Source organism: Sus scrofa, chromosome 4 (assembly GCF_000003025.6).
Source record: "Sus scrofa isolate TJ Tabasco breed Duroc chromosome 4, Sscrofa11.1, whole genome shotgun sequence".
In the NCBI taxonomy this organism is placed as follows: Eukaryota; Metazoa; Chordata; class Mammalia; order Artiodactyla; family Suidae; genus Sus; species Sus scrofa.
In genome coordinates, this window is record NC_010446.5 from 123,085,754 (window position 1) to 123,113,521 (window position 27,768).

Genomic DNA, 27,768 nt, shown 5'->3' on the forward strand with positions numbered 1-27,768 from the left:
CGCGCGCGGGCCAATGGGCTGGGCCGCGGGGGGCGGGCCGCGGCCCGGCGGGAGGGCGAGGCCGGGGGCGGGGCGGCGGGGGCCGGCGCGGTCGTGGCGGTGGCGGCAGGGGCGGCGGCGGCGGCTGCGGCTCGGCCGGGCGTCCGCGGGCCGTGGGGGATGGGGGCGACGAGCTCCAGCCGGCGGCGGCGGTGGCGGCGGCCGTGAGTGTCGGGCGGGCGTCGGCGCCCGGGACGCGGGATGGAGCGCCGCGGTGAGTGTGGGGCGGCGGCGCTCGGTCCGGCCGTGGCGGCCGGGGCCGGGGGCTGGGGTCACCCGCAGCGGCCACCGGCGAGTTGCCGTCGAGTGTCCGGGCGGCCAGACGGCGGCCCGGAGCGGAGGCGACTGCGGGCTGCACGGGTGACCGGCGGCGGCGGTCCGGGCTGATGTCCCTGGGACTCCTGGTCCTCGGGAAGGGGTCGGACGGGGCGAGGGGCACCCGGGCGCGGCAGGAGCGGAGGAGCCGGGCGGGCGCGAGTGGTGGCCTGAGCGGATGATGACGGTAATAAAAGCAAACACACTGCACGGCCCAGGTTCGGCGCGTTGTTTTCTAAGAGCGCAACACGTTTTAACCTCACGACAGTTCCATGACTACTTAATTTTTCACACAGGGAAACTGAGGTTAAAAATCCTCCGGACTAGTAATTGGCAGAGTGCAATTTAAACCCAGAGAGTTTTGCTCCAGAGTCTTCTCCCTCCCGGGAGCCTGACTTCTGGTCCGGTCCCGCCCATCTGCCCTGACAGCGGTCCGCACTTCAGCTGGGTCTCATTCCCCAGATATTTGGGGATTTCTGTGGTCCTTGTTCTGTCTTTGGGGCTGAGGGAGGGGTGTTTTCGTTCCGAAGCCGCCTCCTTCTCAAAGCCTTTTCCCAATTCCGTGTGGACGGATTTAAGACTTGACTCCTTCCCCCCCCCCCTTTGGCGGATGAGCTCAAGTCTGAAATGTTACAAGCTGGAGTCCTAGTGACCCACGAGGCGCGTGTCTCCTTGTACATCTTCTTTGACTCTCTTTCTGGAGGAGGAATCGGCCTCGCAGCTTTTCGGAGGGAAGGGGTGTTAGTTGCTCAAGGCGGGAGCTGAGCGCCCCCTCCGCTTTCTCCAGCTGTCTCCCTGACATCTCTCTTGTCCGTCGCCATCAGTGCCTGCTGCCCTCTCTGGTTGCTTCCTTCTCCCACTCTGTATTTAGATCTGGGATGGGGAACGTGCTTTTTGGCATTGGGTAGTTTTGGCTGGTAAGGGAGAGCCCTGCCTGCCAGGAATGCTAGACATTCTGGAGGCGTGGGAGGTTGGGCAGCTTCATCTTTTTTAAACGTGCTGAGTTCTAACTGCACAGGAATGAAGTGTATGTGTGTTGCACGCCTTTCTTTAGAAATTAGTTATTTGCATATTGCTGATAAATTTTTTTTTAACATGCCCTTATTCTGGTTTTGTGAGAGTGCTTTATGATGAAAAACCTCCAGCATAAATTTTTCAGATTAAAAAAAAAATCTCCAAGTAAATCTTACCATTCAGAAATTGTGCTGAAAGAGAAGATTTCTGAAATGTATGGCAATTTTTCCTGAGGTAGAAATAGTAGGATTGAGAACTATTAAATTCAGATTTGGGGTTGTTTTACCTTCAACTGAGGCAGCCCAGTGCCTAAAATGAAACTGCTTCAATAGTGATACATTTGAGGTGAAAGGACATGGGGCAAGGGACATTTGATTAATTTAACAGGCTACCAAAGCCTTGAAAAAGCCACATTTCAGGGTGCCAGGAAGTTATGTTTACATTTGTAATACACATATTAGAATTTAGAACAAACAGAGAAAGTAGTTTTGCACAGTAATTTTCCTTTTGGTTACAAAGTTCTTTGCAAAGTGGATAAAAATGTGTTTTGTTAAGCTGATGGTTTGAAATTGGAAGAGATGCAAGAGAACTCAGGAAGAGTTTCACAATTATTTTGTTCAACAATCTGTTTGCACAGTTCAAACTTCACTTGGAAGCCATTTAGTAGGCTTCCATGAAGTTAGTTAAGTTTCTGGAACTGTTTCCAGTCCTGTATTTCTTGCTCACAATTTACAGGTATGTTGTAGTGAAGTTATATTTTGTTACTTAAGTATGTTTAAAAAAAAAAAAAACACAAAACCCACAATCTCCCCCAGTAGAGCACTGCTAGTGATAATGGCTAACAGTTATTGAGTCTTTATGATGAACCAAGCATTGTGTTAAGTGCTTTCCGAATTATTATCTTATTTAATTAAATTGCCAGTTGCAGTCTGTTAGTAGCTACGTTTTATGTTACGAATCAGAGAATGTTCATTTTGGGACACAGGAAAGTGATGTGGATGATCTTGGAAAGTATATCCTCTAAACTTTCATAGTTCAGTTTTGTGAAAGCTTAGATTACTTTATGTTATTCACATTTTTTCAACTATAGTGTTTCCTTTTTTTTCAGTCTGCAGTCTGAAGAGTAGTAAAGTATATTTAACAAAAGTAGACGTTACTCACCATATATTCTAGAGGTAGAACATAACCTCTTTTAGTTCCTCAATTCCCCGTCATTTTTGTTTGTTTACAGGTATTTTTAGTCTTGACTAAGAATGTTCAAGCACTTTTGAAACATTTTTTTTCAACTTCGGGTTACTAATTTGACAGTTAATTATTTTTGCTGAGATAGGTGAATTGTTTTATTTCAAACTTATGATACACGCTTTAATTTTTATAACCATCTTTTAACCAATGACAGTGACCAATTTTCTAACTTACTAAACTAAAAGCCATCAAAGTTAATCAGAGTGACTTTATTAAGTAAGCTACAAAAGTGGTAACTTAGGCCAGTAGTCCTCTCAATTAATGATTTGTAAAAGAGCTGCCCAAACAAGGCGTATGAGTGCCTGTGTTTGTTTTTGTTGCAGAGGAGACTTAGGTGTAATGATAGTGCCCCAAATTGTCCTGAGTTCATGTTGGAAGTTAACTTCACATTTAATGGTTAATGTTAGATGGGTTTGAAACTATATTAAATGCAGAAATTACATTTCCAGAAATAATTTGAGATCAACACAAATATTAAGTAAAGGAATTTTAAAAGCTTTAGAGAAGTGTTCGGACACCTTATTTAATAATCAGAAGTAGAGAAACAATATAGAACTTCAACGTTGATTTCAGTGTTGTGTACTCTTTTGGCACTTACTCAACTTCATATGCTTGTTTTTTTGTAAGATACTATTTTAGAGACAGATCTTTAAAAACCGTTTATCTTTTCCATTCAAAACACTGCAGCAATCCAGAGTTAACCATTTTTACTTCTATAAAAATTAATTGAAACTTTATAAATGCATAAGCTCATTATTCATCCCGCCTGTGCCAAACGCTGTGTTGTAGGCAGAGAACACGTGGTTAGCAAAGGGACGTGGTTGTGATTCCCTTGAGATTACAGTCTAGATAGGGAGACACAGATCATCTATGTGAATTTCTAGAAGTGCAGTGATGCAAAGCATAAGATGCTGTGAAGCATCTGAGAGGAGATTCTGTTTGGTTATGGGGGCAGGGGGGTCCAGGAATGTTTCCTTGAGGAAGTGATCTCTGAGCTGAGATCAGAATGAGTAAACAGGGAGGAAGGAGTAGTCCAGACAAATGGAACTACATGTAGACAAAAGTCAGTGTTTTTGAGGTTCTAGGAACGGAACCCATTATAAGTCGGAGACCAATTTGGTGGGTTGTGTTTGGTACATAAAAAAATGAATGGGTTAGGACAGGAAACGTCTGAGGACATCACCTGACTGCTTAGCCAGAATCTGTTTTGTGTCTGTGCACTCATACACACACCACACATAAACCAACATACTTAATGTATATATTGATTGGTAATGTAAAATTATTTCCCCCTGGAGTGTCACAGTAAACAATAATTATTGAAAAATGAGAAAGAGGGGTGTGTGGCAGGAGTGTTGAGTCCCTCCTCAATTCCAGGCGTCGTTGCAGAGGTAGGTAGGAGCCAGATCTCATGTTGAGCCTCATAGTGCATGAGAGCTTCTCACTTGTCCTTTGCAAGTGTTTTGAGCAGAGAAATGACCTGATGAGATTCATGTTTTGAAAATGTACTCAGTACTTTTGGAATGAGACAGAATGGATGTGGAGAAATCGATAGGAAATTAGTAACCGTAGCTCTGTCAAGAAATGAAGGTAATTCCTCTCGTGTGGAATTAGAGAATTGGACAGATTAAAGAGCGGTAGGTTAGGGGGAAAAGTCTGTAGAGTTGGGTGATGTATAGGAAAGAGTAAATGATGCAATATTATATCTTACATGTAACCCAGAAATGAATAACACATAAAACTTTCTATGGTAAATTTGGCAGAGGTCCTTAGTCATTCTCGCATTTTGAAAGTATCCAAGTATTGAAGACAAAACATTTGAAAACTTTTAATGATAATGCCTGAGCTAATTTAATTCCTCCAGTCATTTCCTTTTTGATTTCAAGAGATATACAAAACTAGGACTTTTAATTCTGAAAAGGCAAAATGTAAGCATGAAGCAGCAACAAATTAAGATTTTCTTGAGTTCCAACTCTGCCGGGCTTAGGTGCTTTAACATATGAAGCCTTTTAATTTTGTGTTTTCTGTTAATCTTCACACAGCCTGTAAGCAAATTGTATGAGTCACATGTTTAGAAAGTGTTCAGCCAGGATTCACATCTTAGTCTTTCTCATAACAAAGATTGTGCTTTTATTATACCATCCCCCAAAACTGAAAATATTGCTCCAATAATCATACATTTATTTGTTCAACTAATCCAGGTGTGTCAAATTAGTGGATATCCTTAGAACTTGTTTTCAACAAAGCAATATTTTTTTTTTGTCTTTTTACCTTTTCCAGCGCTGCTTCCTCGGCATATGGAGGTTCCCAGGCTAGGGGTCTAATCGGAGCTGTAGCTGCCGGCCTTCGCCAGAGCCACAGCGGTGCGGGATCCGAGCCGCGTCTGCAACCTACACCACAGCTCATGGCAACGCCAGATCCTTAACCCACTGAGCAAGGGCGGGGATCGAACCCACAACCTCATGGTTCCTAGTCGGATTCGTTGACCACTGCGCTATGACGCGAACGCCAACAAAGCAATATTCTTGATGAAAGATGATAACCCAGAATATGTGTGTGTATGAGTCCGCATTATTATTGAGAACAGCACTTAATAGAGCTTTTTTAAATGTATTGAGCTCTTCTATACCATTGTCTCTTTGAATGCTTACAATCATCTCACGAGGTAGGTGTTGTCAGGCTGTTACTCCCATTTTATAAATGCTTTTACCAAAGCGAAGAGAGGATTGTCAGGTCACGCGTAGTAAGTGGTGGAGGGGGATTTTGAAAACGGTCTTTCTTTTTTTTTTTTTTCTAAGCTCTTATTTCACCTTTATTTTGAAAGCGATGCCATAGAGGGAGAATATGTCCTTCCACTAAGTGACACTTCAGAGCAGCTTTTACACTGTAAACAATTCTCTACCCTAGGAGTTAAGAGGAAGAATATGAAGAGCATGGATTTTGGTGACAAGGCAGATCTGGGTTTAAGTACAAGTTCATCATTTATCAGCTGAGAGCTTAGACACATTTAACCTCCAAACCCCAGTATCCTAATTTGTGAAATGAAGAGAATAGCAGCTTGTGTATCATAAATGGAAGTTGCTATATTAGAGTACAGGTTTTGTTTTTGTTGTTTAAGTAGAATACTGAGGTGGGCTTGCGCTATTTGTGAAAACCTAGTATCATGTACCCTGGTTAATGAAGTATTTGTGTTTCTCTCCCCCCTCCCCCAAGGATTTCCGGTTTTTTGACTGTTGCACGAAAGGATGATCGCTTACAAACAGAAAAAGACAAAGAAAAAACGCGTTTTGTCGTCAGGCCAGCTGACTACCGATGTTACAGCTTCTGAAATGGGGCTCAAGTCCATAAATTCCAGCTCCACTTTGGATCCTGACTACATCAAGGAGTTGGTGAATGACATCAGGAAGTTCTCCCATATGTTACTGTATTTGAAAGAAGCTATTCTTTCAGGTTTGTCATCTGTTTTCTCTTGGCATCCTCACTGGATCGTTTGTAAAATGTTAAATGGCAGTCTGGCTGCACATGAGTGTGTACACAGTGGTAGGGTAGGGTATTCTGCTTTAGGTATTTTATGGGTTCATGTTTTGTTTTGTTTTGTTTGCCAATTGTTTGAGGTTTTCAGTGTAAACTATTTTATAATCAGATATAGTGCAATACATAATAGAAACATTGGTCAATGAGGGAACAAGAATACAAAAGAGTGAGAATCAGTCTTTGGTTCTTGGAAGTTGGACGTGGGTGACACCGGAGATTTTTAGATAATTGGAGATTTAACCTTCTTATTAATAGTAACAGTGCATTGATTGGTCTTGAATAAGCAGACGGATGCTTTTAATTTACATTGTTAATACTTCTGCCTGGGTTCAACTTTCTATATTGTTCCTAAAACAGTCTAAAATCACTGATTTCGGTGAATTTTTTTCTCAAAAGTCAAACTTAATTGTTTTGCTGTTCTCCCTATCATTTAAAAGATAATCATAGAGTTTATTCTGTCCAGTTAGAAATGGATGGTGGAACTTGAAACTTGATTCTCCTGAAGTAAAGAGCTATATGCATCTGTACTCCCTGCCTTTTTTTTTTTTTTTTTTTTTTTTTCTTTTTTTCGGGCCTCTCCCGAGGCATATGGAGGTTCCCAGGCTAGCGGTCAAATCGGAGCTACAGCCACCAGCCTACACCACAGCCACAGCAGTGCAGGATCCTTAACCCACTAAGCAAGGCCAGGGATCAAACCCACATCCTCATGGTTCCTAGTCGGATTGTTTCCGATGCACCAGACGGGAACTCCTGTACTCCTTGATCTGACCTTCGTCTTGAAGTCTTTCAACTTCGCATACTTCTTTTGTGTCTAAATGCGATGGCAGTGATAATTAGTAATCGTACTGCTCCTCATCTTTTATGCTAAGTGGCAGTGGAGTCTATGTTCATAAAGGTGTGTCCGGAAGTAGAAAGTGGAGATTCCTAGTGTTACTTATATGAGACCTTCTGGGGCTTCCTAGACACTTACGTGATTTTGGAAAATATTATATGTAGATATATGTTAAATACTCATTTTCTGATATGTGTTCGGAAAAACAGAAACTAGAACCACATCTAATATTTGTCCTAAATGCTGCTTTTAAGAGTTTGTTTCTAACTTAATTTTCAAGTTGAAACGTCCAAAATACCTGGACTTGAATTAAAACCTCAAAATTTTAGTATTTGACTTTCCCTTAAAGTGATAATCATGTAAATTATTCTTTCGAGAATATATATATGTTTTCAGAAAAGAATTTACCTACACTCTTGTTTATTTTAATAGCTTGGTTTTGAAGTCTAATTATGAAGTATTAAGTGGTTATAAAGTTTTGTTATTGTGGAAAAATGCATTAAATATTATACTGGCAACAAATTCCTTACTAAAATGACATCTGCTATTTATTTAAAGAAACATACCTTTGTAATAAAGACTTGGTCCTAACTGGGTTGTTTTAATTTTTTTTTTTTAATTTACATCCAGTAAAATGTATTCTTTTTGAATTTTTTTTTTTTTGAATTTGAAATTTAAATGATCTAATAGCTGACAGTTCATTTACTTCAATTTAGGGTAAAATCTGATTTTGTTTAATGTATCCATTAAAATAGGTTTTCATTACTGTAAGTAAGATTTTTAGTTAGGATTTCTTTCTCTTTTTTTAGTAGCCTCACTTGCAGCATATGGAAGTTTCTAGGCCAGGGACTGAATTGGAGCCACACCTGTGACCTATGCTGCAGCTGCTGCAGCAACACTGGATCCTTAACCCACTGTAGCAGGCCGGGGATCCAACCCATGCCTCTGCAGTGACCCACAGTTTTTTTTTTAATGCGAGTTTTAATTTGTGAGTAGTTGGGTCATAGGTCAGGAAGGAAGAGGATTGAAAGCTGATCCTAAGTGAGAAAAGAGAGCATTGATAATAATTATACGATAGCAGAAGGAGACTACCTTTTTGAGATTAAAAAAGATATGTGTAGAAATATATATATTTTTTACGGTAATGTAATGTTAAAATTCTGTAAGGATGTTATCCTTTTAATAACAAAAACAGGTCTTCACAATTTGACTTGATTGTATTGCTAATAATAAAAAAGCTTGCCATTAATAGCTGGTAAATTAATTTAAAAATGTAAAAACCATCTTTTGGATAACTAATTCTCATTAGTAAGCAGTGGCAGAGAATTTTCATTAATTTATCTTTGGACTGATTTCAGTGCTTGGTTCTTCAGTCAGAGTTAAAAGGATTTATGTATGCCATCTCAGAATAAATCTTGCATTTAACAAGAATTTATTTTCTCTATCTTTGCAGCATCGTTGTAAAAATCTAGAAATATACTCTAAAGATTTTATTTGAATCGATAGAATCTTTTTTGTTTTCCTTAAGGGAGTATGTGTAAACATACATTAACTTCATTATAAATGATAAGAAATGCTACGTAATGATATACTTGTTTAATTTTGATCATGATTTTCAGCTTTTTAGAGTGTCATGCTATTCCTTGTTTAACAGAATTATTACAAAAACCACATGAGATATAATCTTCAGAAAAGCCAGTAAAAGTTTAAATTCTCTAACTTGAGGTGGTATTATTATATATGTTTCTGGATGTAGACAGGCCATGCTTTTGTCTTCCGGACAATGAGAAATATTCCTGGACTTCCTGCTGTTCTTTAGTACCGGTGCAGTTGTAAACAGTGGCCAGACATCAAAGAGCTATTTCACTGGTTTTCTTTTGGAGTGAGGGACCCTTGTCATGACTTTGTCCATGTCTTTTGCATCCTTCAGAAGGTGGATGCTGAATTTTTGGTATTTATTACCTTTCAGTTATGTCACTTTGCTCTTAAAAAGCTAAAAAGTTAGCTTTCAAGAATATAGACCGTGGGTATAGAAATCACCTTTTGGTGTATTCTGAATACCATTTTCTATATGTACTTTACCTGTCATGAGGCAGTGATGTACAGAAGCACTTGACTGTTGCTTCAGGTGTTCAGCCATATTGTGGAGGTTAGGCTTAGATTAATAGCTTTGTGATAGCAGTAGTTACAGAACCTTCCAGGGTTACATAGTAGAGATGATACATAATTGTGTGTGGTGCTTTACATTTTTCAGAGTACTTTTACATACGAACCGTATTTAATCACACAGCACCTCCCAGGCAGGGCCTTTCAGCCCTGTTTCACAGATGAGTTGTATGTATAATTTGGACTGTGTGATTTCATCAACCTGTTATTGCTAATAAGCAGTGGTTTCATTTGGAGCCCAGAGATCACAAATGCAGAAGAGGGTGTTCTTCTCATGCTCCTTCAGCTACTTCACACGGCAGGTACTCTTAAAAGCACTGCTCAGCTTTCATTATTTCGTTAACCAATTCTGTTTTTCTTGGGGATGTTCTTAGCCTGCACGATCCAGTATAGCAGCCTCTAGGCATATGGTTATTTACATTCAATTAAAATTTAAAACTCAGCACCTCACTTGCAGTAGCCACATTTCAGGTGTTTATTAGCCACCTCTGGTTGGTGGCTACCATTTTGGATGGTGAAGATGATAAAAATTTCCATCATAGAAATTTCTGAGGGATAGTGATGCTATAGACATTTGGTTTTTATCAGCTTCAAGAATATTGAGATGAATTCTTAAGCTATAAATATCTTTTTTTTTTTTTTTGATTTTTAGGGCCACACCTGCAACACATGAAGGTTCCCAGGCTAGGGGTCAAATCAGAGCTACAGCTGCCGGCCTACACCACAGCCACAGCAATGTGGGATCCAGGCTGCATCTTCGACCTACACCACAGCTCACAACAATGCCAGATCCTTAATCCACTGAGCAAGGCCAGGGATCAAACCCGTGTCCTCATGGTTACTAGTTGGATTTGTTTCCACTGCACCACAGTGGGAACTCCAATAGCTTTGATTTCTATAGCATGAAATGCAAGCCTAGGAAAAGTTGTTATTGGAACAAATTTAAGAACATTTTACCTGGACATAGGAACTCTTAGAGCCTTTTTGGAGTCCCTTTCCTTAAGTTGCCTTTGGAATGTGTAGCTTTCATGTCGTTTTCTTATTTGAACTGGAAGATCACAGTTCCAGACATGTTATACAAGCTGGTGAAATTGGTGATAAGGAAAGATGGAAAGAGCTCAGGAAAGAGAGTCGCACGGTCTAGTTCTAGGCCGGGTTCTGCTGCTGACTCGTTTGAGATGTGGCTTACCTCATTTAATAACTTGTTAAGAAAAAGGTGCTTACAGCACATGCTGTTGATTTTAGCATTCTGTGATGCAAAAATTAAAGTTGGAAATTCTACACTGTTCAGTATATTGACAATTCAGAGCTGAAGAAGACAGCTGAGTTATTTGTTTTCAAACTGTATAAGAGAACATCTGCCTTCTACTAGTCTGTAGGATTTTTTATGTGAGTTCTATAACTATCTTAAGTGTGGTGTTTATGAAATTTTTTCCAAAGTGAGACTGTGAAACTCCTGTTGCAGTAGTTACTGAGGAACTGATTAAAGAAAATTAGTGTCTGCCGAAGAACCGTCTGCCCCTTAACTGTTAAGATATGTATGCACTTTGTCTCCGCAATTTTTATTTACAAGTAAATGGAGATCAGAGGACTATGAGCACACTTTCTTTGTAGGGTAAGTGGTAGAGTTTGTTGATTCTCTGTCCACTACTTATTTCCAGGAGGAGGTTACCCTGGAGTCTTACGTAGGCAGCAGATGCGGAATTTGATGTTTTAGATAACCTACCCAGTGTGATTCTGTGCATTAGGAATTATTACAGGAGCAAACTTTCCATCTTATATTAAAATGCTGAAGGCATGCACTTATGTGTATATCCCCTTGTTTAAATACAACACTGTGGATTCATGTATGTGCCGTCTGATTATCAGTCCAGGTTTATGGTTGCCCCCTTGAGACAGAATGTGTTCCAAATTCCAAAGAACACGTTCACAAATGGTTTTCTAGTTTATACAGCCATCTTAAACTCAGTGCCATACCTTCCCATTCTCAAGGGGAACACCATGCAAGGAAGTTCAAAATCTGGGAATTTGAAAAGTGCAAAGCTTTTAATTGGTCCAGAAAAAGTAGTGCAAATTGCTTAATTTGGTACTCAATGCTTGGAAGTGCCCATTGCCATTATATATTTGAAGAAAAGTTGGCAGTTAGTCTAATACTTCTTGTAGTTTTTTAATTATGTAATACTTTTAAAAAATAAGTTTTCTGTCTGTCTGTCTGTCTTTTTAGGGCTGCACCTGTGGCATATGGAGGTTCCCAGGCTAGGGGCCATATTGGAGCTGTAGCCACCGGCCTACACCACAGCCACAGCAACACCAGATCCAAGCTGATTCTGCAGCCTACACCCCAGGTCAGGGCAACGCTGGATCCTTAACCCACTGAGTGAGGCCAGGGATCACACCTGCGTCCTCATGTATACTAGTCAGATTCATTTCCGCTGAGCCATGACGAGAACTCCTAAGACTAGATTTTAATAGAATTTTACTGTTGTGGCAGTGCTGCTTTATCTGTTTCACTTATTAAATAGGTTAGAAAGGAAGTAAAACTTTTATCATCTGTTTCAGATAAACTACCTAAGTTCTCTAATTTAAAAATGATTTTTTTCATTTTTAAAGTTTTATTGAAGTGTAGTTGATTTACAGTGTTGTGCCATTTTCTGCTTGCGCAGCAAAGTGACTCAGTCATACACATACATGTGTATACATTCCCTTTCTTACATTTTCTTCCATCATTATCTTCCATCATGGTCTATCTCAAGAGATTGGATTAAAAAATGATTTCTAATTTAAGAATATATCACTTTATTTTGTAAAAATGTAACTGATTTCAGAGTTCCTGTCGTGGCACAGTGGTTAACGAATCCGACTGGGAACCATGAGGTTGCGGGTTCCATCCCTGGCCTTGCTCAGTGGCTCGGATCCCGCATTGCTGTGGCTCTGGTGTAGGCCGGTGGCTACAGCTCCGATTCGACCCCTAGCCTGGGAACCTCCATATACCGCAGGAGCGGCCCAAGAAATAGCAAAAAGACAAAAAAAAAAAAAAAAAAAGTAACTGATTTCATAAGTAATAGCTTTTTGATAAATTCTGGATTTTAAATTTGACAGAACTATAGTCAGAAGAGATATGTTAACTTCTTAAAGCAAATTTTATTGAACAGAAGAGATTAAGTAAAAATTAATGCCATTAAATATAATGTTCCTTTGTGAGAGGGAAGTTCTGTATAAATTTTCAAGCTCTTAATTGCAATCCTGTCTTGTGGATTTTCCCAGTTTTACAGGAGGATGTGTAAATTTATTTTAGACAAATTCCAATGAGTATTAATTTTACCATTTTTGACTATTACTTTCAGCCTCTATAGTATGCTAGAGAGTTTGTTGAATATTAGAAATATTTGGTTAACCAGTCTTAGGTGTGTCCTTCTTCTCTGTTCTTTTAGAAGTAAACCTTTCTAGAAGTGATTTCTAATGATTTTAATTTAGGAAAAGCTAATGTGAATGTGTATAGGTATGGCTTAGTGCTTAGAAGCTACAAAATGAACCTGTGAAGAATGAAGTATGAAGTACAGGTAGCTTATTTATTACACATGTGTCAGCTCTTAGGAGATTGCTTTCCTCTTCTGCATTTACCTAGAATGGTTTACATACTTTAACATCATTTCCATATTCGATTGGAAGTTAAAGCCTGTTAAATCACAGATTGCGGAGTGTCTGTCATTGAACTGTAACAAACTCCTTTAACCATGTTGATGTGTCATGGTGACTAAGAGGGTAGATGCCAGAGCCAGAACCCCAAGGTGGGATCCTCCTCATCCCACCGCTGTTTGTAAGTAGCTCTGGGCTGGTTACTTACATTCTCTGCCTCAGTTTCACATTTGCTAAAAGGAGATAATAGCACTTACATCATTGAGTTGTGAAAATTAAACGAGTTCATATATGTAAAGCTCTTAGAATAAGAGTTTTAAAATGTCAGCTATTACTATTTTTACAGTCCCCGAGTGACTGAATTAAAAAAAAAAAAAAAAGCTGCTATTCAGCTTCACTTTTATCCTGTAAATTCAGAAGTCAATACACAAAAAATTAGTGAGCTTCCTAAAAGTTCTGAAACTTTTTTCCCTCCTACTTGTTTTCATTGCTTTCCCAGAGAGGTTAAGCAGCTTTAACAAAACTGATTTTTAAAAATTATTGTCAGTTGTTTTTTAAATCAAGGAAAACACTGTGGTTTTTTCATTTATTTACATAAGCATTTCCATGAAGTGTTTGCAAGATAAACACTACGGTATTGTGTTAACGCATGAGAACCGAAAAGTGGAACTGGCTAATCTGTTCTCACTCGATAAGCTGAATGAAGCAGAAAATAAATGGCACAGATGAATGAAACAATAAATTAAAATTCAGGTTACCGTATTACAGGGATGGTAGATAAAAAAGCAAACATTGGGATGCAGGAGTTTTGCTTTGCTCTATTACTTGTGTTAAGACTGGTTGAACATTATGATATTTGCATATGTAATACTTTTGTGTAGTCTAAATTAAATTTTATTACATTTACAATGCGGTCACTATAAAATTTAAAAACTATATTGCAATTATATGACTACATTAAATACTGTAATTTAAAACTTGATAGGTACAGAAATATTTTTATAAAAAATATTTTTAGTTATTTTATTTCCGAGTAATTTACTAATTTAGATTTTACATTTAAAATGAAACTGAGATTGAAATTTAATGTCTTTTTTTTCGTTAGCCAAAGTATTGTCGGGCCATGCTGTAAGTATATTTGTTACTGAGTGTGATTCTGTGTGAGAGAAATCTGTTTTCAAAGGTATGTAGTTTGAATGGTTACAGATTTAATAGTAATAATACTAGTTTTATTTACTAAGTCTATAAAGCAGTTTCACTTCTATTTATTTGATGTTCAGAAACAACCTTACAAGGTAGCTTGAACAGCAGGTGTTCTTATTCTGTCTTATACTGATGATGAATCTGAGGTCAGAGAAACTAAGAGTTTTGTATATAGTCATTTCAAGCAAGTCGCAGATCAGGCACTGGAACACAGGTCTCTTGACTTCAGTCCCTTGTTTTCTGCCACCCCAGTCAGCCACTTCCTTTCTTCTGTAGTGGGGAAGAGCAATTTCTGTCTCCTGTGCTTTGCTCATTCCTGCTATTGTTGGTGGGGTGGGGGTATTTAGTGTTGGTGAAGGAGTTGCCTAAACTTAAAACTTTTTGAATAAAATTTTCAGTTCAAGGAGGCTTGCTTCATAAAAATAATTTGAAATAGCTTTGCTCTGCTGTAAAGAAAAGGAACATTTGGTAAAAATGGAACATTTTTTTTTTAACCACTTATAAAACAATTAAGAGCTTGAGTAAAGTCCCAGCTGAAGTGTTATCAGAATATACTGATAAGCCAGTAGTTCACTCATCTTCTCAAATATTTGGGAATGTTTGTGAATCTTTGTAATTAACACTTTCTAAGTTTGGCTTTCTGGTTCATTTCTGATTATTTATAGGCTTCAGAGACATGTTCATCACAGAAAATTGGAATTAGTTATAATTTGTGGTACTTCTGAAGTTTCTTACTAAATAACTCAGTTACTATTTTTCATTATTTTGCTTTGAAACAACTTCAGTATTGATGTGTAAGAACTTCCTTGTAAGGAAAAAGGAATTTCAAATTGGTAAAACATTTATACTGACAGTTATTGGAATGTTCTGCAGTGATTTTTAAGAAAAATTATAGTAGGGTACTCAGGACCCTTACACTTTTAATAGTTACTGAAGAGCCGAGTTTTTGTTTGTGTAGGCTGTATCTGTTATTATTTACTGTGTTAGAAATGAAAACTAAGAACATGAAAAATATAGTATGTTTTTAAAACATATAATAGTTTTAAAGTATGTTAATAAATGCATATGATGATTTTGAAATATATTTATTTCTGCAGTTAAGTTCCTTGAATCTGAGAAGACCAGAATTTATTACCTTGGTTTATTTAAACATTTAAACCACTGGTATTTTGTAGTTCTTGCTTATTATCCAGTACTAATTTTAAATATTGATGGTTGTTGCTGATGTACAAAAATCAAGCTCTTTTGTTCTGAGACCTCAAAATGAGACAAGGTATTTTTACTAAGCATTCCCTAAGTATATTAATATCTCTAAATTTTATTGTGAAACATCAGAGTAGGGACTGGAAATGGCTTTCCTTTCTCTTCAAGACTAACATAGGTTAGGCTAAAGAAAGAGTACAGTACATCTCTTTATGATACCGGATAATCATTCAACCTTGGTTTTGATGAGTAGGCAGAAGTACTGTCATAAAATAGCTTTATTTAATTTTATATATAGCAAAGAATATACTTTGCAATGCAAAGCTGTGAAAAAATACAATTATGGTATTTCTTTCAGCTATCAATTATGTTATTATCCTAGAAGTTTCTTTTATTGAAAAAAGCTAATAGATTCCATTTCAGGCCTAGCGTATGTTATTAACCTATTTCTACTTCTATATAAACTAATAAAAATAGCTACAGACATTTATAGAGGGTTTACTGTGTTGCAGCCACTCTTGCAAGTGATTTTATGTATTTTAACTCATTTAGTCCAACAGCCCTATAAACTTGCTGCTAGTAACTTCTTTTTTATAGATGAGAAAAATTAGGCACAAAGAGGTTAAGTCACTTGCCCAAGGTTTATCAGCCATGGAGTTGGATTCAAATTCAGGTTCTAGAAACTATGCTTTTCACTAACCACTAAGCTGTGTTGCCTCAGTTAAGTTAACCTACCAAAGTAATAGCCACAATTATAAAACAGACAAAATAGATAGTGGCCATAAAATTAAGATAATTCTTGGAGTTCCCTCGTGGCTCAGTGGTTACCGAATCCTACTAGGAACCATGAGGTTTCGAGTTCCATCCCTGGCCTTGCTCAGTGGGTTAAGGATCCGGTGTTGCTGTGAGCTGTGGTGTAAGTTGCAGACAAGGCTTGGTCTGGCATTGCTGTGGCTCTGGCATAGGCTGGCAGCTGTAGCTCCAATTAGATGCCTAGCCTGGGAACCTCCGCATGCCACGGAAACGTCCCTGGAAAAGGCAAAAAGACAGAAAAAAAAAATTATTGAAATTACATACTTACATTTCCCCTAGGAATTAAGAAAAAAAATTTTTTTTGTTATAAAAGCAATATATGTTTATGGGAAAAAGTACAATAGTAAATTAAATTTATAAAATCTTTCGCCGATTTGTATTGTACTTGCCCATTATCATTTTTAAATAGATTATTTTTAGAACAGTTTTAGATTTGCAGAAACCTTGAGAAGATAGTAAACAGAGTTCCCATGTACTTCTATATCCAGTTTTCTCTTTTTATTAGCATCTTACGTTAGTATGGTACATCTCTTAGAGTTAGTGAACCAATATTCGATGATAATGATACTTTATTATTAAAGCCCATCGTTTATTCAGATTTCCATAAATTGTTCCTTATGTCCTTTTCCTCTTCCAGAATCCTGTTGTATTACATTTATTGTCATGTCTCCTTGTGTTCTCCTTAGTTATGGCAGTTTCTCAGACTTTCCTCATTTTTGATGACCTTGACCATTTTAAGGAGTACTGGTCAGGTATTTTGCAGGCATTTTGATTAGAATTTGCCCGATGTTTTTCTGATGATTAGACGGGGGTTGGGGATATTGAAAGGGAGGTAACAGATGTAAAGTGCCGTTTTTATTGCGTCACATCAGGAATACTTCGTGTGAACGTGGTTTATCCCTGTTGGTGGGGACCTTGAGGACCTGTCTTAGGGGTAGTGGTCAAGTTTGTCAGGGAAGTCTTTCTGTCCCTTTACACGTTGTTCTCTTTGGAAGGAAGTCACTCTGCTCATGCTTCGCTTCCTTGGGGACAAGATGTTTGCATTATCTGGAACTCTTTAAACAGAGTTGTCTCTTTTCCAAGTATTAATTTATTCAGTCCTTTAATTTTATCACTGCGGACTTATGAATATTACTTTATACTCTGAGTTATAAGCTCGTCCTGCTTTGTTGGTTGCTCACAGCTTCCCCGCTTTGGCCGTTGGGAGCTCCCTGAGTTGTTTGCTGCGCCCCCTTGGCATGCCCCCTCTTCAGTGTGAAGGCTTTGTTTGTAAGCTCTTACTTTCTGGCATAAAAAGATAGGCTCCTAACTCATCTTGTCTATTTCCTGACCCGGTCCTGGAATCAGCCATTTCTCTAAGGGACCCTGGTTCCTTTTATTGGAGACTGGTATTAGAAACCAGAATCATGGTGCCAGGTGTGCTTGTTGCTACTGGGATCATTTCTTTTAGGCCCGCTCAGGTGACGGAGCAAAGAAATCCGTGTCTGTGCACCAAGCTGTGGACACACGCACATCTGTAAATACTCCTGGCCACCTCTGTCTATTAAGCTAAACATGCGTTCTTCCTGAAGTAACCAGCTCTAATCTACCCCCACACGGCCCATGGGTCATTATAGCTTCCTTTCCCTGCTTGTTTGTAAATTTCCATTCCGTCAGTGAGATTCCTGGCTCCCACCATCCATTTACCCAGTTGTTCACTCCCAGTGTATGTGTACAGCAGTGCAACCGTTGTTGACCTGAACCCTCCCTGAAAACTTCGCAACTAGAGCACAGAGCTTATGTGCGTTTCCTTTGCCTTTAATCTTACAGATTCCACTCATTTCCAGAGCTGCTTAAGCCTGCACCTCATCGTCTGTGTTTCTTTTTCTACTGTTTTTTGGATGGATAAATTGAATTTTTTCCTGAAGGTACTCTGTTCTCTCTTCTTCCATCACTGCCTGAACTATTCTTTGTCTCTTCCTGGAATCCTCTTTGCCCTCATATAGCCAGCTCCCCCCGGCCCTCACTTTATCTGCTCCTCTTACGCTGCTTATCTCTCTTGATAAAAATGCTGCTAATGAATGGAATATTTGATAGATAGAATTTTTTGTTTTTGTTTTTTTTTTAATCTTATGGATAGTTTTCCTTCTAGTGATTATCTTTCAACATTTCTGGAAAAAATTGCATACTTCTGTTTATTTATTTATTTGCTTTTCAGGGCCATACCCATGGCATATGGAAGCTCCCAGGCTAGGGGTCAAATCAGAGCTGCAGCTGCTGGCCTACAGGATCCTTTACCCACTGAGCAAGGCAGGGATCTAACCCACATTCTCACGGATACTAGTCAGGTTTGTAACCTGCTGAGCCACAGCAGGGTCTCCAAATTGCATAATTTTAAAATAACGCTCTTAAAAAATGTTTTTGTTTCTTAAGCTGTTTCAGTAGGTAGACAGTATAACATTAAGAGCTTAGCGTCTAGAATTATATTCCCTGGGTTCAAATTCTGACTGGGTGAACTTGGGTGTGCTTCATTTTTCTCAGCTGTACCATGGAGATTTTTTAAATTATCCACCTAATAATAGAATTGATGTGGAAGTTAAATGTGATGATATGCTCTGAGCGCTTTCAGCAGTGCTAGCACACAGGAAGCACTTAGGAAATGTGCTGTTGCTAAACAGGATGCTGCGTCAGGTTACAGAAAGGAGCACTGCATCAGAATAGCGTATCTAGGTGGTTGTCTTTTCAGACTTTCGAGGATCACTTCAGGGATTTAAAGGTTAGGGTGACTCTGCTTTCTGGTTTTCCTGGGACGGGAATCCTGGAGGGTTGTGCTGGGGTGATTATTTGGTTTGGAAAATAGAGTATATGGTCACTTTATTTCCAGGGGTTGTGAAGCTTTGCCCAGCGCTGCTGTGAATGGGTGGAGCAGCCTAGGGGCAGACAGGTGGGGAGTGGGAAAGGATACACACCTGAGAGTAGCGTGGTTCTGTTTCAGCTGCTTGTGGCCAAGGGGGCTGAGGGCCTGGTACAGCCAGGTTTTGATTTTTCCAAGATTAGGCAAAATCTGGGGCTTTGGTAATGATCCCCCAATTTTTCATCATTGGCAATTAATTCAGTTTTTCTAAAAAGTACGAAATTTCATTGAACCATATAAAGATCTATGCATTTTATTGTGTGTAAATTATGTCACGTTTAAAAAAAGATCAAATGACAGTCTTTGTATATATGTCTGTGAGTTCCTGGTTTCCAGTATCTGATAATAACTTAATGCAGAGTCTGCTCTTACATGGAAACTTAACATGGAAGTGCTATTTAGTACTAGTTACTATATCAGATATTGTAGAGCTTTACCTCTGTTATTGTATGTATTAAAAATATGTAAAAACTGTAAGACAGGAAAAACTTAGAAAGTTGCCTCCGTTTTAGGCTGAGGAAACTAAAAAAGATAGTGCTAAGTTGACCATATCTGTGAGTACCTTTGAAATCCTTAATAAATTAAAATGATTATGGACTTTTTGAAGGCTGAATAAATTGCATGTAATTACAATGGTAAAAGTGACCATATAGTAGGTGAAAATTGTGGAGCCACTGCTTCTACTTGAAATGTGCTTCAAAATGGCCTTTCATAGTTTGATTCCCGAGACGTAGCTTGCGAACAAGTTAAAATAAGTTTGTGTTTTTTTTTTTTCCCTTAAGACTGTTTTAAAGAAGTCATTCATATACGTCTGGAAGAACTTCTTCGTATTTTAAAGTCTGTAATGAATAAACATCAGAACCTTAATTCTGTTGATCTTCAGAATGCTGCAGAAATGCTTACTGCAAAAGTGAAAGGTAAGAAAGAAAATACCAACAGTGAGTTGCTGTGGGCGAAAATGATTCAAGTGATAAGGTTTGGTTCATAATGACTACAGAGCCATCTCTCCTGGCAGCTCTGTACTGTTTATCAGCAGGAGTTACATATGCTTTGGTATTTAAATATTCACACTCAGCCACGCCTAAAACCCTCTTTCTCTTTAAAATTAAAACTTTATTTGGCAGGAAACACTATAAAAATATTAACTGAATTAAACTGAGCAACTGACGTTTAAAATTTTTGAGTTTTTTGAAAGAATGTATGCTCTTTCGAAGTTAAGTTGTTCATGTACAAAAAGTCTTTGTTATCTGAGGACAATTGGTGCTGGAAAACGGCCATTTATAGTGACTCCACTTAAAGGCAGGAACCAGATGGAGAAAAACAAGACTGAATTGAGCCCGTATTTTAAAATGTAGAAAAATGAAACTAAAATTATAAAATAAGTTTATCATACATGTGTCTGTATGTGTGTATGTGTAAAAATATGTATATGTGTGTATGTATACTACCTGTGCTAAAAGAACTAGGAATTGGGATATTGTCCTTCGATGAAATGACTTGCCACCCCACATTGTTGGAATCTTTCTTCTGTGCTGCATTATGTCAGGACTGAGGGCGAGGGAAGTATTTGAGAAGCACGAGAGTGGCGGCGAGGTCAGTTAGCAGAGGTCGCAAGTAATGGCCTGCGTGAGGGCGACAGGCTGTGGGCGAGGCGGAGTGTGGTCGTTAGAGGAGAGGGGGGGGACGTTGACCTGGTGAAACTTAGGGCAGGTTGAAGGTCAGGGACCGAGTTGAAGTTTGGAGTTGAAGATGTGGACTTGAGTGTTGACGTCCGGGTGGCCATGGGAGAGGATGGCACGGGCTCGAGAGGGCGCAGGGGCGGTAGGGGACCGAGTGTGCGCTCCCGGGCACAGAGCGAAGATGCGGGACCTGGAGAGACACCAGGACGCAGGGGGATGATCTGCAGAAGGTGTTACGGAACTTCACGGGCCAGGTCCTGAGAGGGGTGGTCGGTGTGAAATGCCAACCCGATAGGTAGCATGAATTCCAGTCATTCAACTATAAGAAGTGGGTGCCCATGAGGTGAGGAAAGAAAAGGCTTCTTGGAGAAGAGGGGTTACCCGACTTGAGTCTCAAAGGTCAGCTGGGCGCTTGGGCTGCCGTGGGGGCTGGGGCTGTGCTCTGGGGAGCCTGGAGGAGAGCTTCCGGGTGCGAAGAGCACCCCGTGCGTAATGAGCACCCTCCGTGTAGACTGGAGGACGCAGGGCGAGCACGCGTCAGGGGAGAGGCCGGAAGAGAGGATGCCCGCCTCGTCAATGGTCAGTGCATGCGGTCCGTACCCTTGAGAAGCGCCTGCCCTGCTCTTGGACGGAGATTTGCCGTGCTTGTGCCTTCTCCTTTTTCCTTTAATTCAAGCTCTGAGACAGGGGTGCGTGGCTTCAAAGTGGGAAAAATGGAGAGCGTCTGTCGTGACTTTTAAACACGCTTAGTGACAAAATTCGTTTTTATGTAGCTGGTTTATATGTGTCTTTTCACGTAGAGAGGGAAATCTGTGTCTGTAGATAGTCGCAGTTCCATGCTTGGGACTAGCGCGCACAGTCGACTGAGCTGTCGCTCGCTGCTGTGTGCAGTCCGGGTGTCCTGGGGAAGCAGTGTTCTGTGTGCGGCTCATGTCCACGCTGCAGAAACAGACTTGAGGAAAGTGGCCTCTGAGCTGCCGTAGACATCTTTTTTTTTCTTTAAGGTAAAGCAATCTTTTGAATATTATTTCCGCTTTTTTATTTGCCTTTTCTCTTGGGACTGCCGTTACCATTTTACTTTTGTGTTGTATGAAATTTAAAATACTACTTGGTTGTTGGGGAACTTATTCTGTTTCATTGTCTTTAATTCTCTCATGTGATGGTTTTTTCCTTTGTTTCTTTTTTAAGCTTTTTTATTATAGTTGATTTACCATGTTCTGGCAATGACTGCTCTACAGCAGAGTGACCCGGTTTTAGATGTATATACATCCTTTTTCCCATAAAACCTTCCTTCACGTTCCACCACAGATGATTGGATATAGTTCCCTGGGCTACACAGCAGGATCTCATCGCTTATCCACTCCAAATGCAGTAGTTTGCATCTACTAACCCCAAACTCCCAGTCCATCCCACTCCATGTAATGGTAGTTTAGTTTTCAAACCGTGGAGAGGCAGAGGGGAGGCTGAAACCATGTTTTAATGTCTATTCTGCGATAATCTAAATGTTTTACATATGCTGTCTGCTTTAATGTTTTCACAAAACGTACAGAGGTACATCTTTATTTCTATATTAAAGAGGAAAATTTAAAAACTATTGTATGTTAGGATTAGGAATGTGGAGATTGTTTTGTCTTAACCATCCTAATTTCATTAAAAAAAAAAAAACAATGATGACCGGACTTGCTTCGGAGATCTTAACTGTCAAATACATTTTGCAAATATACTAAACTATTAAAAAAATCGCATTTACGGAATAATGACTTCAGAATCAAAGAGATATAATCTTGTTTGTGCTACTACAGTTTTGACTGCATGAACTCCATCTACTTCCTATACATAATAGTAAGTACATTGGAATAAAATTGGAATCTTTGACTCCTCTCATTTTATTTTTTAAATATCGAATTTACTTTTTAATAGCTTTAAGAATCCTTAGCCTTTCCCTAGTCATTCTAATAGTGATTTGTATTTCCTGTGTCTCTTCTTATTTCCAAGCAGGAAGTTCAGTCTGACAAAATATTTGCAATATGGTTAAGAGAGATACAGCTTATTTGTGAAGTAGATAAAGACATCTTAGCACTCAGTAATTTATTGGGTACTTTGTATTTTCATCACAAGTATTTTCATAAATCTTTTTTGTAACTTAAAAGGACCGTTTTTTAGCTTTTTCGTGATCTGTATTTTGCCCTGTATTTAAAATTTAGTAAACAAAAAAGAAAAAAAAGCTTTAATTATGCACCAAAAATTGTAGAACATGTTTTCTTTCTGTTTTGAAACTTAATTTTTTAATAGGCAGTTCATTCGCATGGTTCATAGTGCAAATGGCAAAAAAGAATTTTCACCAATAAAGTATTATTCTACCTCAGATCTTAGTCACCCATTCCTTTCCCTAGGTAAGCAACAACTATTACTGTTTTGTGTGTGTGTGTGTGTGTGTGTGTGTGTGTGTGTGTGTGTGTATCTATTTTTCCACAGACGCATTACACACAAAAAAACAAATACATCATGTTCTCTTTGCTCATTGTACTTAGTTATCTCTGTAGAAAAGGTCGTCTTATTCTTTTGTGGCTATTTGTTTTGTTTATTCAAAGCTGCATAGTACTCCATTGTATTGGTGTACTATAATTAATTTTCTTTTGGTCTTTTTAGGGCCGCACCCATAGCATTTGGAGGTTCCCAGCCCAGGGGTCGAATCAGAGCTGTAGCCGCTGGCCTGCACCACAGCCACAGCAACGCCCGATCCAAGACACACCTGTGACCTACACCACAGCTCAGGGCAACACCTGATCCTTAACCCACTGAGCAAGGCCAGGGTTCAAGCCTGTGTCCTCAGAAATACTAGTCAGATTCGTTTCCACTGAGCCATGACCAGAGCTCCTATAATTAATTTAACCAGTTTATTACTAATAGATCTTTGGTTTCCATATTTTTTCTTTTTTTCTTTCTTTTTTTTTTTTTTTTTTTTTGTCTTTTTGTCTTGTTGTTGTTGTTGTTGTTGTTGTTGCTATTTCTTGGGCCGCTCCCGCGGCGTATGGAGGTTCCCAGGCTAGGGGTTGAATCGGAGCTGTAGCCACCGGCCTACGCCAGAGCCACAGCAACGCGGGATCCGAGCCGAGTCTGCAACCTACACCACAGCTCACGGCAACGCCGGATCGTTAACCCACTGAGCAAGGGCAGGGACCGAACCCGCAACCTCATGGTTCCTAGTCGGATTCGTTAACCACTGCGCCACGACGGGAACTCCTCCATATTTTTTCTTTAACAACCAGCACTTCAGTATAGCTATGTAAATTCCTAGGGATGTAGTTACTGGAACAGAGCACATGTGCATTTATATTTTTTAAATTGCTGAGCACTCTTGATAGGAGGTTCTGTTAGCAGATCTGAAAAACTGACTATGTGTGCCTTTGACAGCAGAGCTGGTTACCAAATTTTGTTCTCCAATCTGATAGTAAAAACTGGTATTTCAGTGTCGATTTGATTTGCATTTCCCTCATTTCGACTATAGTTGAGTATCTTTCCATATGTGGCAGAGTAATTTGTACATCCTTTTATGTAACTTAATATTTTTTTGGTCTTTTTTATAATATTGATTTGTAGAAGCTCTGTATAAGTGAAATTAGCCCTTAATCTTTGATGTAAGTTGCAGCTTTTCTTTAGTTGGTTTTTTATCTTTTGATTTGTTTATGGTGTTTTGCTTTATTTTGCATTTATATTTTAATCTCTTATATGCTTTTTTGTGTGTATGCTTTTTAGCTTCCCTGCTCTGAAATTATATTATTCTCCATTGTTTATTCTTCCAGTGTTTTTATAGTATTATTAAACTAGTCTTTGATACATTCTACAGTATCTGTGTTTCTAGCTCATTTATTGAATAATTTATATTTTCCCCATTGATTTGAGATGCCCTCTTTATCATATGTACTCTAAATTGTCACATATTTTTATGTCTATTTCCTTATTCTGTCTCCTTGATTTGTTTAGTCATGTGCCAATACCATACTGTCTTTATTGTGGTTTTGTAGTAAGTTTTAGAATCTGGTAGGGTTAGCTCCCCTTTCCATTTCTCTTTCTGTTCAGGATTTTATTCTTCCATCAAGATTTTGGGGTTGCCCACCCAGGGGATATAGGATTTGAGTATATGACAGGTGTGCCCCTTCTATTGTCTTTTTTTTTTTTTTTTTTTTTTGGTCTTTTGTCTTTTTCTAGGGCTGCACCCATGGCATATGAAGGTTCCCAGGCTAGGGGTCCAAGTGAAGCTACAGCTGCCAGCCTATGCCAGAGCCACAGCAATGCCAGATCCAAGCCGCATCTGCGACCTACACCACAGCTCACGGCAATGCTGAATCCTTAACCCATTGAGCAAGGCCGGGGATCGAACCGGCAACCTCGTGGTTCCTAGTCGAATTCGTTTCCACTGTGCCACAACAGAAACTCCCCTCCTCTTGTCTTGATGTGGTTTCCTCTTTATGTCTTTGGATGTAGATTTTTGGTAGGTTCCAGTCTTTTTTATTGATGGTCACTCAGCAGTTAGTTGTGATTGTGGTGTGCTTGTTAGAGGAGGTGAGCTCAGGGTCCTTCTACTCCATCATCTTGTCCAGGAAGCCTGGGATAGGTCAGTTCTTGTGGCAAATTCATGGCTCTTTTCTCATCCTCTGAAAGCTCTCACCTGTCAGCAGTTGAAGTCCAGAGATACCACAGTCCACTCTTGGATGCTCACGTCCCTTGTGTGAAAATGGCCTGTTCCATCAGGATGTTCGAAGTGGCTTGTCTCGTTCTGAAAAACATCTGTTGGTATTTGGAGGGCGATTTGAGTAAATTTATGAATTTATAAATTAATTTATAGGTAATTTATGATTAAATGTATAAGTTAAATTAAGGAGAATTTATATACTTAGCTTATCTATCTGAGAATATGATACACGTTTCATTTCTTCAGATTGTCTTTTTGTTTCTCAGAAGCAACTTGAAGTTTTGTTTTATAAATCTTTTACCTTTTGGGGGCTTTTTTCCCCATCGAACGGCAAAATTTTTTTTCATTATATCTTTTAATTCAGCTGTTTTCAAATTTTGGCCTCTGATCTATGATATCAAGTTAGTGAATTGTAGGCAGCATTTTTAAAATATGAAAGAATAGAAAAGAAAAATCAGTGCAACACTCGTTGTATAAGACTTAAGGATGTTTCGGAAACTTTATAGGTGTTATGTAACTGATAACTATACTTGTGTGTCGTATACTTGGTCACAATGTAGTAAGTATTTCTTGCTGAAGCTTGTGGTAAAAGTATTTGAAAGTTGCTATTCCAATAGGGCGTATGCATGAAAGCTATTCATGTGTTTTCTTAAAGAGATACTACATGCGACTTAGTGTGCATTGCTGTGACTTAATAGGGAACCCAAGAGAGACAATTGTTTGTACCTTGGGCAAAATTTTGATGAGATTTCTGAAGATTGACTAATAGAAGGGAAAGAGTGGAGGCAATTGGCAGGTTGTTAAATAGTCCAAACAAGAAGTAAAGTGTGGCCTTTGAACTAAATCAGTGTCAGTGGGAATGAAAGGGGAAAAAAATGTAGAGGCATTTTGAAAGCAAAACTAGTGACCTAAGGAATGTATGAAAAGGAGTTGGCTTGAGGGGCAGAGTGGATGGGAAGGTGCGAGTTGAGTTTGGGACATGTTGAGAGCGCAGTGCTGGTGGGCAAAGGCGGGGAGGAGAGGGAGGAGGACTTCAAACAACCATCGGAAGCGTTGGTCTGGAGCGCAGAGGGTAGCACTGGACAGGCCGTCTAAGCATCCATTCCCTCGAAGGCATTGAAAGTGGCTGAGGTCCTGTGGGGATCATGTGTAGAGAAGGCGGCCAGGATGAGAACTGCAGACGGAGCAGAAACGCCTGGATGAAGTACACGCTGTCTCCAGATAGAGAGAGGGCTGGAGGGTGCTCACGTTTATTCGGTCTCCAGCACTGTTGTCCAGGTGCTTTGCGTGTGTTTTCTCAGCTGTTCCTCTCCGTAAGACGCCACGTTACACTTGGAGAAATTGTGAGCTTGGTGATGTATCCACAGAGCCACAGAGGAGGTGGTCGGGGTCAGATTTAAACTCACACATGAAATTCGGAGGCCTTGCTTCCTCTAGCTACTGTAAGGTACTGCTTCCAAGCAGAATGCCTAGGATAGAAGAATGTGGTTAATATTTGCAGTGATAGTAGCTGACATTGTTGGCGATGTCTTTACTGTCTGCCAAACTCTCCGTGGGTTCCCCGTTCATCTTTATGGCAGATTATTATTATATCAGCTCCCATTTTACATATTGGCAGCTGGGACAGAGAAAGATTTGTCTAAGGTTGCATACGTGTCAAGTGGCAGAAGTACAAGTGTAGCGAGAACCGAGAAGGAAGGAGACCTCCAGGTTGAACTAGCACAGTTGGAGGTTATTGTTGACAATGCTTTTTGTGGTATTTGGCGAAAAGAATGAACAATTATGAGCATTTTCTGTGTAACAGGCTCTGTTCTAAGTTCATTCAGTCTTCACCGTGGTTCTCCAAATACCTCTTCTCATCCTGATTGTATGAATAAGGAAACTAAGGAACCAGAGCAGTTGAGTTCCCTAACCTAGTAAGAGAGGGGTTGGGCTCTGGCCTCCCCGGCAGACTGGCTTTGGAACCCACTCTTCTAAACAGGGGCGCACGAACTGCTACACGTGGGCCAAATCCGGCCTGCTGCCTGTTTTTGTAATTAGAGTTTTATTTGAAACAACTACTCTTAATCATTTATGTTTGGCTCCTTTTACCGTCTTGAATAGTTGCAACAGATCGTATGGCCTGAAAAGTCTAAATACTTAGTATCTAGCCATTTACAGAAAAGTTTTTCCAACCCCTGCTAACCATTAAACTGGATGAAAGTCAGATCCTGGCGACGAATTCAGTCATTACCTATCTATAGAGACGTGACGGTAGAGAAATGCTGAATTAGATTGGGTGGTAGCTTTACGAAGAAATACGGTTACATTACTTTTTCCCCCACAGGAAAGATTGGGGTGTGTCATTAGTAGCATAAGAAGAAATAGCAGTAGGTAGGAGACAGTGACGCTCTGAGGGAAGAGGAGTGGTGGTGCAGGGTTCTAGAGAGAGTGGGGGGCGAGTGGGATGACTTATTATTGGAAAGGAGCCAGACTTTCCTTTGAAACACTGGACAGGAGCAAA

The 27,768-nt window shown here is 39.6% G+C and overlaps 1 protein-coding gene across 2 annotated transcripts in view; it reads left to right on the plus strand.

The window, feature by feature from the left end:
• Positions 1 to 27,768, plus strand: part of ARHGAP29 (Rho GTPase activating protein 29) — a 76,139-nt gene that overhangs the window by 3,617 nt on the left and 44,754 nt on the right. The window contains exons 1-3 of one of the 2 annotated variants that reach the window (XM_005663656.3): positions 85 to 253; positions 5,827 to 6,063; positions 19,676 to 19,810. In XM_005663656.3, the coding sequence (XP_005663713.1) occupies positions 5,859 to 6,063; positions 19,676 to 19,810 (340 nt within the window). In that variant the 5' untranslated portion in view covers positions 85 to 253; positions 5,827 to 5,858. Of the gene's footprint in view, positions 1 to 84; positions 254 to 5,826; positions 6,064 to 19,675; positions 19,811 to 27,768 lie in introns of those variants that run through there. The other variant, XM_013997364.2, reaches the window with a different exon arrangement.